The following is a 12,813-nucleotide window of genomic DNA, read 5'->3' on the forward strand; positions in this document are numbered from 1 at the left end:
AGATTGAGGTAAAAGCAGCACGGAGAAAGGATCCTCACTCAGAAGTAGAATCAGTTTGGGTGAAGCTTAGAAACAACAAGGGCAGAACACATTGGTGGGAGTTGTCAATAAGCCCACAAAAGGTAGTAGAATCCAAAGAGATTATATGGCAGGGGTAATATTATAACCATGGGGGTCCTAATCTACATGTGGACTGGGCAAACCAAATTAGCAGTAATAGTGTAGGAGATGAATTAATAGTGTATCAGAAATAGTTTTCTTTGTCAGTATATAGTGGAACCAATGAGGGAAGGGCTAGTTTTTTGCAATGAGAAAGGTGATAATTAATAATCTGATGGTTAAGGGGCTTTAGGGAAGAGTGATCATAATATGATAGAACTTATGTATATAACAATATATACATGATTTACACCATAAGACATAGGAGCAGAATTAGGCCATTCAGCCCATCAAGTCTGTTCCGCCATTCAATCATGACTGATTTTTTTTCTCAACCCCATTCTCCCACTGTCTCCCCAGAACCCTTAATCCCCACACCAATCAAGAACCTATCAATCTCTGCTTTAAATATCACCCATTGACTTGGCCTCCACAGCCCTCTGTGGCAACAAATTCCACAGATTCACCTCCCTCTGGCTGAAAAAATTCCTCCTCATCTCAGTTCAAAAGGGACATCCCTTTATTCTGAAGCTGTGCCCTCAGATCCTGGACTCTCCCACTGATGGAAACATCCTCTCCACGTCCTCTCTATCCAGGCCTTTCAGTATATGTAGGAGGGCATTCAGTATATGCAGGATAAGGCACAAAAATGCAACGGGAAGTGTTTGGATGGCTGTGGCTAACAAGAAGTCAGGGGTATTATCAGATCAAAGGTAAAGGTATCTAATATTGTCCAAAAGAGCAGTAAAACCAAGGATTGAAAATTCTATTATTTCAACAAAGGAGAACCAAGAAATTAATGAAAAGGAAAATAGAATTTAAGAGTAATCTTCCGTGAAACAGAAATGGACAGTAAAAGCTTTTATGGATATGTAAAAAAGAAAAGATTAGCAAAATTAATGTGGTTTCCTTAAGAGGATAAGTTATTCTGGTAAATAAGGAAAAAGTGCATTCACTAAAGAAGTGTTCTGCATCTGTCTTCAAGGAAGAAGACATAGCAAACTGTATGGAAACAGTAAACAACAACAGTTCTGGAGTTAACAAGGGACTGGAAGCAAGTAGCATTAGTTAAAAATTAATGGAGCTGACATCTCTCTATGCCTTTCCCATCTAAAACCTGTCCAAGTGCCTTTTAAATGTTGTTATTATATATGGCTCCTCTACCTCCTCTGGCAGCTTGCTCCAGATATTCACCACCTCTTCAGTGTGAAAAACCACAGATATCCTTCAAATTTCTCCCCTCTCACTTTTATAAGCCTGTGCCCTATAGTTCTAGCCTCCTCTGCCTTGGGTAAAAGGTCCTGATTATCTAACCTACCTATGCATCTTATCATTTTATAAACCTTTATAAGGTTACCCCTCAACCTACGTTCCGGTGAGAATAAACACAGCCTCTCCAGTCTCTCTTTATAACTACAGCCCTCTATTCCATGTAACATACTGGTGAATCTCTTCTGCACTCTCTCTCTATTGCTGCCGCATCCTTCCTGTAGTGTGGTGACCAGAACTGTCCACAATACTCTAAGAGCTGTCTAAAATGAATGTTTTGTACAACTGCAACATGACGTTCCAACTCTTATATTCAATGCCTCGCCCTATGAGGACAATCATACCAAATGCCTTTTTCACTACCCCATGCTCCTGCCTCTGCACTTTCAGGGACCTATGGACTTGTACCCCAAGGTCCCTCCGTACATCAGTGCTCCATGGTTCCTGCCATTTAGTCTACATGTCCAGAATTTGACCTCCCAAAGAGCATTACCTCACACTTGTCTGGATTAAATTCCATCTGCCACCGCTCCGCCCAGCTTTCCAGCTCACTTATGTCTGGTTGTATCCTTAGAATGGGAAGTGGGTCATGGTTTCCGGCATCTCGCTGTGATTGTCTATTGTCAGAGGGTAGTGTGGTGCAGTGGGGGCAGGTTGGCAGTGGATCTATTGTTATGGAAGTGATAGCAGGGCACATAGAAAATCATAATAGGTTTGGCTTGTCAACGTGGATTCATGAAATGGGAATCACTTTATAGATTTGTTAAGAGTTTTCTGGGGATGTACGAGCAGAATAAATAAAGGGGAAGTTGCCCATAATCATTGCATTAGTATCAATTCCCCACTGCCATTGAATTAGTATCAATTCCACCCCCCCCCCCGTGTCATTGTGTTAACCAGTTCCCCCAGTGTCATTGTGTGAATATCAGTTCCCCCCATGTCAATGTGTGAGTATCAGTTCCCCCCGGTGTCATTGTGTGAGTATCAGTTCCCCCCGTGTCAATGTGTGAGTATCAGTTCCCCCAGTGTCATTATGTGAATATCGGTTCCCCCAGTGTCATTGTGTTAATATCAGATCCCCTCGTGTCATTGTGTTAATATCAGTTCCCCCCGTGTCATTGTGTTGGTACCAATTCCCTCAGTATCACAGCATCATTATTGAATTTACTGGAATATCACATCATATGATGTTGACATTTCTACCTGATAGTTCACTGTCAGAGACACAGAAGCTTTTGTAGATACTTGATCTCCCATTGCAGATTCTGGAAATGGGGCACCTACAATTGGCTCTGAAGTTGGAGGCTGTGAGAGAAAACAAGCCCTTTAGATATTGTATCACTTTGGGGGTCTCCTGTGTTCAGTGGGAATCATTCACATCCCAGTAATGGAATCTGGGAGGCAGAATAAAAGCACGACCAATTTAATGCCAATATCCTGGGAATATCAATTGGTCTAGAAGGTTGGAACATAGAACACTACAGCATAGTACAGGCCCTTCGGTCCACAATGTTGTGCCAACATTTTATCCTGCTCTGAGATTATCTAACGCTTCCCTCCCACGTAGCCCTCCATTTCTCTATTATTCATGTGTCTATCTAAGAGTCTCTTAAATGTCCCTAATGTATCTTCCCCCACAACCTCTGCCGGCAGTGTGTTCCATGTACCCACCACTCTGTCTAAAAAAAAACTTACCCCTGACATCCCCCTTATACCTTCCTCCAATCACCTTAAAATTATGTCCCCTCGTGTTAGCCATTGTCGCCATGGGAAAAAGACTCTGACTGTTAGGGAGCAACATGTGCAATACTCCACAAAGCACATTAGACTAGGACTGGAAACAGGGATGGATTTAATGAACAAAATTGGAACAAAGTGCATGTTAATGAGAAAGCATGAATGCATCTCGCTGAAGTTCATAGAGCTTTGAAGGCACTGCTCTGGCAACTTTGCAATCAACACTATTGTCATTGGATAACAACAATCTCTGTTGGAAATAGGAGAATGGACATTATTCGGGTCTGTGTTAGCATATTCCCATTGTGTTAATATTAAAATGCCGATAATTGTTGTGTTGTCATCATGCACGTAGAATATAATATCACAATGATACTATTGTTCTCCTGCCTTTGCTTTTGTATAGTTAGAGCCCAGATCAATTCACTGCAACATTATTGCCCATTAGTACTTCTTGGAGCTTCATTTAGAATTTATCATCCCTCAGACTGTGATATAAGCTATTCCCCAGGGTATCACTTGGACAGGAACATCCCAGAGAGTCCGGAGTAAAAGCAAAAAGTGCTGAAGATATGCAGCGGATCAGGCAGCATCTGTGGAGTTGGAAACTTTAAGTTTCAGATCGATGACCTTTCATCAGAACTGGATACAGAGGTGGATTTAATAAACAAAATATCAAAGAGGATCTGATAAAAGATTTCCTTGAAAGGCTATTGACCTGTGAGACATTAACTTTCTTTTTCCCTCTCCACAGATGCTGACTGAGCTGCTAAGTATTCTCCACATTCTCTGTTTTTATTTCAGATTTCCAGCATCTGCAAGACTTTGCCGTGCCTCCCAGTGACAGCAAAATCTTGCAGACCCTGGAAATCTGAAATAAATGCCGGCCTTAATTGCTCTTGAGAAGGTGCTGGTGAGCTGCCATCTTCGACCGTTGCAGTCCTACCTGTGAACGTGCTCCCACGGTGCTATTGGAAAGGAATTCCAGGATTTAGGTCCAGTTGCAGTGAAGGACCTGGGATAGATTTCCAAGCCAGGATGGTGTGTGACTTGGGGAACCTGTAGATGGTGGTGTTCCCATGAGTTGTTCCTTTGCCTTTCTATAGATAGTGAGGGTCACAGGAAGCTTGCTGGCAGGGAATAGGCTGTGAAGATAGGATATTGTTATTATAATTCCCACAGAAACAGACATAACCAGTGAAAATGCCATCATGGTGATTTTATGTGATGGTTTGCGTGTGCACTGTAACCTCTCTGTTTGCCTTTACACTGTTTGCTGTTGTACAACTCCCTTTTAATGCTGATAAACTGAGTGATTTGCTGCATTACAACATACTAGGAAACAGCAGTGAGGATCATATTCACAGTCATAGCCTGATCACTTGTTCTTGTTCTACACGCTTGCAGAAAGATCGCTAGCGTGTTCAGCACTATCCGCTTCTTCGTTCAGAGTCTATGAGCGATAAGTGTTTTTCCACGGGTTGGTTGAGGAAAATCTTTTCAGACAGATCAGCTTTCAGTCCAATCCATCTTCCAGCAGTATTGCAAGTAACCTGACTGGACAGTGCTCTCCCTGGCCTTTATCACAGAATCACAGAAGATTTGCAGCAGAAAAGGAGGCCATTTGGTCCGTAAGGTCTGTATTGGTGGAGAAATAACCGCCTGCCTTATCCCACCTAGTACTAAGTGTGTACTCTAGTTAATCTAGTGTACTCTAGTACTATTGTGTACTTCTAGTACTCTAGAAGAGTACTTTCTCGTACTCTTAGACATATGAATGATAGAGAAATGGGGGGCGATGTGGGAGGGAAGGGTTAGATAGATCTTAGAGCAGGATAAAATGTTGGCACAACATTGTGGGCCAAAGGGCCTGTACTGTGCTGTAGTGTTCTATGCTCTGTGTTCTATGTGTAGCCCTGCAGGTCATCGTTCTTCCAAGTCAAGTCAAACTGAGCTTATTGTCAGAGAAACGAAGGACTACATGATGATGCTGGAGGAACTCAGCAGGCCAGGCAGCAGCCGTGGAGAAAAGCAGGCAGTCACCGTTTTGGCTCAGAACCTTTCTTCAGGAAAAGGGGAAGCCCAGTATATAGGAGGGAAAAGCAGAGCAGTGATAGGTGAACGAAAGAGGGGAGGTGGGGCAGGCACAAGGTGGTTATTGTCACGTGCACAAGTACAGAGAGGTACAGGTACAATGAAAAACTTGCTTGCAGCAGCATCACAGGCACATAGGTTCTGACGACACACACAGAACATAAATTATACACAAATTATACATAAATTATACAAGGCAGTGAAGAGAGAGAGAGAAAGACTGCAAAAGCAGGACTCTGTAAATAAAAGGACACATCTAGGTGCTGTTTAAATGTGATGAGGGTTTCTGCATGTGTCTTTCAGGTCATGAGTTGCAGAAACCTACCACCCTCTGGGTGAAAAATATTTTGCTCATCTCCCTTTTAATCCTTTTATTAATTACATTAAACCTACATCCTTCTGATGAGGGGAACGCGAAGAGAGGGTGTGAATAAGTAATGGCAAGTAAAATCAAAGGAATTCCGATCGTGTAAGGAGTAAGAAGATACCAAAGGGAAGAGTCTTCATGCACATTGGCCCATGAAGGACCAACAGGGGGCTATGCGTGGAGGGAGAATATATGGGGATGATTCATAAAGAATGCTTTGAAGCTGTCTACACAAAAGATGCCTTTGTTGTAGTTAAAGCAAAAAAGTACAGAGTGTCCTGCTATAATGCGTGTTTTTATAAGGTGAAATGGTTATAATGTGCTTGATGGATTAGGAAGCACTATTTTTATTATGCAGGCCACATTGGTTATGGCCTGATCAGGAAAACTTGTTTGAAACTGTGCTTTGAAGGCACTACAGCCTATTCTGCTATAACATGACTTTTTATAATGCCAGATTATAACCATCGCATTATACATAACTACCTGCATGAAACTTTGCATGGGATAAACAAAATAAATATCTATTAAGTTGTAGCATCTTTGAAAGCAAATAAATCCCCAGGCCCAAATGACATTTATCCAACCTCATGAACCTGTCATGCTCTCTGCAAGGACCTGTGGACTCCGGAATTCCCTTTGTTCTTCCGCACTGTGCCATATCTGCCTATTAATTGTATGTTCCCTGGCATCGTCGCACCTTGTTACCTCTGGATTAAATTCTACTCTCCGTTTTCCAATCATCATTATCCTCCTGGGGTATGAGGTGTTCCTCCTGTCAAACACACAGCCAAGTTTTGTGTTATCTGCCATTTTCATTATCATGCCCCCATGAAGGGTCTCAACCCGACTGTCCATTTCCCTCCATAGATGCTGCCTGACCTGCTGAGTTCCTCCAGTGTTTTGTGTGTTGATTAAAACAGTAATATTAATTACAAAAAGCAAGGAACTGAGTTCTGAGCCAATAGGAATCTTACCGGTAACAACCTTCCAGTCAGATAAACACTCACCCACCTTTACCCTTTGCTTCCTGCCACTGAACCAATTCTGGATCCAACTTGTCACTCTTCCTCGGATCCCACAGACTCAGTCTGTGTGTGGAACATTGTTAAAAGCCTTGCTCTAACCCGTGTAGACTACGTCAAACACACTGATCTCATTGAGTATCTTTGTTACCTCCTCAAAAACTTCAGTCTAGTTAGACGTGATCTTTCATTAACAAATCCGGGCTGACTGCTCCTCATTAATTTGTGCCTTTGTAAATGAAGGATTATGCCGTCCCTTCAAACTGAATCTAAAAGCTTTCCCACCGAGGTTAAACTAAGCTGCCTATACGGACCTGTGAACATTCAAATTAAGAGCAGGAGTAGGCCACTCGGCCCCTCAAACCCGTTCCACTATTTAATGCAAGCATGGTTGATAGAATTGGATTGTAACCTTCACTCTGCCTTCTCGTCAACCTCCATTGACTTTTCACACTTGGTCTAATTCTGCCTCCCTCTTTACACAAGATTAGCAGCCCTCCAACCCTCTGCCGTCACTCCTGTGGTCAAGGCGGATTGACAAATGATGGTCAGACACTTGTTTCAGAACTGCAGGATACATTTCATAAGATATCTTTATTAGTCATTGAAACACACAGTGAAATACATCTTTTGCGTAGAGTGTTCTGGGGGCAGCCCACAAGTGTCGCCATGCTTCTGGCGTCAACATAGCATGCCCACAACTTCCTAATCTGTATGTCTTTGGAATGTGGGAGGAAACCGGAGCACCCGGAGGAAACCCATGCAGACACGGGGAGAACATACAAACTCCTTACAGACAGCGGCTGGAATTGAACCTGGGTCACTGGCGCTGTAATAGCGTTATGCTAACCACTACGCCATCTGGGCCTGACAACTTATCTACTTTTAAAGATGTTGAACACCTTAATACATCCTCTTTTATTTTGTTTATTGCAATATTTCACACTAAATTACAATATTATCAACAGTTTGTAGACAGCTGGCAAATATTCTAACAATGTCAGCCATGTTATCTGCTTCCACATATGTTCCTTCACTGGTCACTAATGGGCCCTGCTCTTTCCTTAGTTATCATTTTGTTATGTATGTCATTATTAAGCACTTTGGCTATCCTTAGTTCATATTTCTGAGTATTTTTCCATGCACTATCTTTGCTTTTGTAATTTCCTTCATCAGAGCTGGGAAAAGAGATATTCCCTTTGTGCTATCCAGCCCTCCCCCGTCCTCTCTGCAACTAATTTGCTTTTTTCTTTCCCAATTCTGATGAAGGGTCCCAGACCCGAAACCTTAACACTTTCTCTTTCCACAGATGCTGCCTGACCTGCTGAGTGTTTCCAGCATTTTAAGTCTTTATTTCAGATTTTCAACATCTGCAATTTTTTTTGTTTTTGACACAGACAGTTGACTGACACCGATGGGAAGTGATTTTTCCTCAGTTAGGCAAGCTTAACATTTGTCTGGTCTTGCTGTCTTCAACTCCAAGATGGAGCAGAATTCATTGCAGCATCCGCCAGGGGAGGTGGTGGGAGCAGATACAATAGTAATGTTTAAGATGCATTTAGACAGGTAGGTAATGGAGGGATATAGACCTGTGCAGGTAGATGTGCAGTTTAAATTGGCATCAGATATTGTGGGCCGAAGGATCTGTTCCTGTGCTGTACTGTTCTCTCTTCTATGTTCTACTTCTTTGAGCTTCCTCAAAGCTGTCTACCAGTGGATCTCGCTAATGCATGATAACGCACTGCTTCATGGCTTGTTTCTTTCCATTTAGCCTGTTTAAATTGACTGCATGATCATTTATAAGGAGCAGTGCAAATTATCAGGTCCACCATTAAGTGACAGGCTGTATCAATCCTTACAGGATGAATAATAAAGGGGAAGAATTGCAATTGGAACTGGAATTGGTTTATTATTGTCACATGTACTGAGGTACAGTGAATAACTTGTCTTGCGCACCGATCATTTCATTTCAACAGTGGAAGGGAAAGTAATAACAGAATGCAGAATAAAGTGTTATAGCAACAGAAAAAGTGCAGTGCAGGCAGACAATAAGGTGCAAGGTCATAATAAGGCAGATTGTGAAGTCAGGAGTCCATCTTATCAAAGAGGTAAAGACATCCATTTTGGAGAACCTTTTCCAACCTCAGGATGTCCAGAAGCACTTTCCAGCCAGTAAAGGAATAAGATTTCTTTATTAGTCGCATGTATATTGAAACACACAGTGGAATGCATCTTTTGTGCAGGGTGTTCTGGGGGCAGCCCACAAGTGTCGCCATGCTTCTGGCACCAACATAGCATGCCCACAACTTCCTAACCCGTACGTCTTTGGAATGTGGGTGGAAACCGGAGCATCCGGAGGAAACCCACGCAGACACGGGGAGAACGTACAAACTCCTTGCAGACAGCGGCCGGAATTGAACCTGGGTCGCTGGCGCTGTAATAGCGTTACGCTAACCGCTACACTACCGTGACAATTCTGACATGTCCTCATTATTGCAAAGTAGGAAATTTGTGCACAGCAAGATCCCAGAAAACAGCAATGTGATGATACACTAGTGACATTAGATGATGAATTACCTGGGTAATGGGACATCAGGAAGAACCCTCATTAGAGCCATGGAATCTTTGACTATCTGAGACAATGCATCTGAGAAAGGTCACCTCTGGATGTGTAGCAACACCAGTCCTGCACTGGGAGTCATCAAGTTATACAGCACAGAAACAGGCCCTTCAGCCCAACCAGTCCATGCTGACTAAGATAAGATAAGATATCTGTATTGGTCACATGTACATTGAAACACACAGTGAAATGCATCTTTTGCGTTGAGTGTTCTGGGAGCAGCCCGCAAGTGTCGCCACGCTTCTGGCGCCAACGTATCATGCCCACAACTTCCTAGCCCGTACGTCTTTTGGAATGTGGGAGGAAACCGGAGCACCCGGAGGAAACCCACGCAGACACAGGGAGAACATACAGACTCCTTACAGACAGTGGCTGGAATTGAACCCGGGTCTCTGGTGCTGTAATAGCGTTACGCTAACTGCTACACTACCATGCCCGCCAAGCTAGTCCCATTTGCCCGAGTTTGGTCTATATCCCTATATCAACAATTTGGATGAGAATGTACAAGGGAGTGACAGGTCAGAATTTGTGCTCCAGTCTCTGGAGTGAGCAAGCCAACATGTTAAGATCTCAGAGTGAGAGGACTACAGGGAACTACTAATGCCTTTGCGTTTGTATCTTTCTTAAGACCTTGGCGTTAGGAAAGACCTAAATCCTCAGCTCAGAACCAAGCAGTGGTCGGTACTTGGGGTTAGTGTATTGCACACCATCTTCTTCAAGTTCAGTTAGGGACAGGAACAGGAGCAGAACATTCAAGCTTCTTAAATGTTTTGAGAGTCCCTGCTTCTATCTTCATAGGCAGTGCTTTCCAATATACAACCACATCTGGGTAAAAGGATCCTGGCTTGTGTAAGCACAAGGTTGATCTTACAAACCCGACCCTCACAAGGCAGTGCTTATGGGGTGTTGTATTGATGATTAATGAGTCATTTAATTGAGGTTTGAATACCATTCGAGGACTTATTGAGGGAATTGCGGAAAAGCCACTTCCCCTGACAGAGGGCACAGCACAGCATTAGAACCAGGCTGATGGGAGGTGATCTCATGAAGGCCTTCTTTGCCCATGGCGCAGAAATATGGAACCAAAGAAAATGGAAAATGTCCCAAAAAAATAATAATTTCAGCAAAATTCTGCGATGGGTGGTAGTTTCCCTGTCTCTGTGAGGGACTCGGCTGCAATTCAGTAATACATTGTCAGCGGCAATGTTTAGTCAGTGGGCTGAGGTGTTGAAAGGATGGTGTGTGTTGGATTCCAGTCGTTGGCAGGGCAGCAATTTTCACATCTGGGTTGTGCTTCTGAAAGAGCACTTGCCATCGATTTTCCGTCATTATTACCCTCCCCAGTCCTTAGCAGTGATTATTTTGGCTACATGTTGATTCTGGAATCTGTTCCCTAATAGCACTACTTCTAATTCGATCACCAGCATGGCTGTTGAAACAGATTCATCGCATTAAAGTGGATAAGTTTCTGCTGATTTAGTTTTTGGATGTTTTCAGTCAAAGCAATCGCGTAGTAACTGGAATCAGCATGTTGGTGGCCATTTTGAAATCTTGACACCTCCGTTCCCTACACCCATTTAATGCAACACCGCAAATTATACCTCCTGTTCTTTCATTCCCACCACAGCTGAAGCCACGAGCAGCCACGAGAGCCAAGAGTTTGCAGGTGTCAGCCCGGCCATCAAGAATGACTTAATTGGCCACAAAACCAACAAAGTGGTGGATTTCTGTGACCACTCCTGCTCCGATATCGGGAACATGTTTAAGGAACTTCATGGACTAAGGGTGCTTGTCAGCAACCTGGCTGATGGGCTAGTTAAAGTGGTAGGTACACAGAAGCACTCCTTTATCAAATACAATGCACCTTACACTGTGTACAAGAGAGGAACACAGGTACACAGGAATGTACCTCGCACTGTGTACACGGGGGAACACAGGAATGTACCTCACACTGTGTACAAGGGTGAAGGTAAACAGGGGAATGTACCTCAGTGTGTGTTGTGAAATGCAGATGAAACAGTAACTCTGCTGCACCTGTCAAATCCTTTGCAGACGGAAGAAAACGTGATAATCCGTGACATCCTGGAGGAGTCGCTGAGGAAGGTGCGTCCAGGGCAATGTTGGCACAGCGGACGACTCTTCGACGACAAGGAGGAGTGGACCGTGGACAGCTGCACCAAGTGCACCTGCCAGGTGGGCTGGGCCTGAAACACCCCTATGTGCATGGCAGTGGGAACAGTCGGCGCTACAGCTGAGTGCCCAGTTGGTCAATCATGCAGATCGGGTTCTTAAACTGAAGGCATCAAAGTTGCTCAGGGCTGGGGAAGAAGAACAGAGTTTGCAGACAGGAAGTAATCAGCATTTGGAATATCTTATTCGGTTGCTGCTAAACATTTCTCAATATTTATGTAAAATTATCTCAGGTGTACCATGACCTTTGGGCAATGTGTGTTAAAGAAACAACAGGAACACTGTTCCCAGGACAGAGGGTTATAGAGTAATACAGCACAGAAACAGACCCTTCAGCCCAGCTCATTAATGCTGACCCAGTTGCCCATCTAAGTCCATTCTATTTGCCCACATTTGGCCCATATCCCTCTAAACCTTTCCTCTCCATGAACCTGTCCCAGTGTCTTTTAAATGTTGTTAATGTACCTGCCTCAACCACTTCCTCTGGCAGCTCGTTCCACAAACTGACCACCCTCTGGGTGAAAAGGTTGCCCCCTGAGGTCCTTTTTAAACTTTTCCCCTCTCACCCTAAACCTATGCCCGCTAGTTTTTGATTCCCTTTCCTTGGGGAAAAAGACTGAGTGCATTCACCCTATCAATGCCCCTTATGATGTTATACACCTCTATAAGGTCACTCCTCAGTCTCCTACGCTCCGAGGCTGCCCAACCTCCCCCTATAACTCAGGCCCTCGAGTCCTGGTGACAGGCTTACAAATCTTTTCTGCACTCTTTGCAGCTTAATGATGTCTTTCCTATAGCAGGGTGACCAAACCTGAACACAGCCCTCCAAGTGTGGCCTCACCAATGTCTTGCACAACTGCAACATAACCTCCCAACTTCTGTACTTAGTCCCCTGACTAATGGAGACCAGCATGCCAAATGCCTTCTTCACCCTGTCTACCACTTTCAGGGACATAAACTCAAGGGCTGGACTGTACTCAAGGCAGGCTGCACCCTAGGTACAGTGCCCTGCACCAGTTCTGTGGTTGTAGTTACCTTCTCCGGCTGTGCATGACTCCAAGTCCCCTGCATCATGTGGTGCTCATGCCCCTCCCCTTCCACACCCTGATGGCCGACTGACAGCTTGTCTATCAAAGGCCTTATCAGTGTCTCTGCATGTTTCTGACAACCAGCAACTTTTAAATAACTTCAGAAAATTAGTTACTTACAAAAAAAATTAAAGCACTAAAAATTATAAGTTGAAAGTGTACTTAGATAACATAAATTAATATTAATTAAAATAAAAAGGGAAAAACACAAATACCACTTCAGTAATCTTTCCAGTGAAGGTTGTCTGTCTACGTGCTGATGTA

General features: G+C 43.6%; 1 protein-coding gene across 2 annotated transcripts in view; it reads left to right on the top strand.

Annotated features, from left to right (window-relative positions):
- LOC127568104 (thrombospondin-2-like) overlaps positions 1–12,813 on the top strand; it is an 88,055-nt gene that overhangs the window by 17,619 nt on the left and 57,623 nt on the right. For both annotated transcript variants that reach the window (XM_052011420.1, XM_052011421.1), the window contains exons 5-6: positions 10,899–11,095; positions 11,324–11,464. In XM_052011420.1, the coding sequence (XP_051867380.1) occupies positions 10,899–11,095; positions 11,324–11,464 (338 nt within the window). The remainder of the gene's footprint in view (positions 1–10,898; positions 11,096–11,323; positions 11,465–12,813) is intronic.

Source organism: Pristis pectinata, chromosome 3 (genome assembly GCF_009764475.1).
Source record: "Pristis pectinata isolate sPriPec2 chromosome 3, sPriPec2.1.pri, whole genome shotgun sequence".
Taxonomy (NCBI): domain Eukaryota; kingdom Metazoa; phylum Chordata; class Chondrichthyes; order Rhinopristiformes; family Pristidae; genus Pristis; species Pristis pectinata.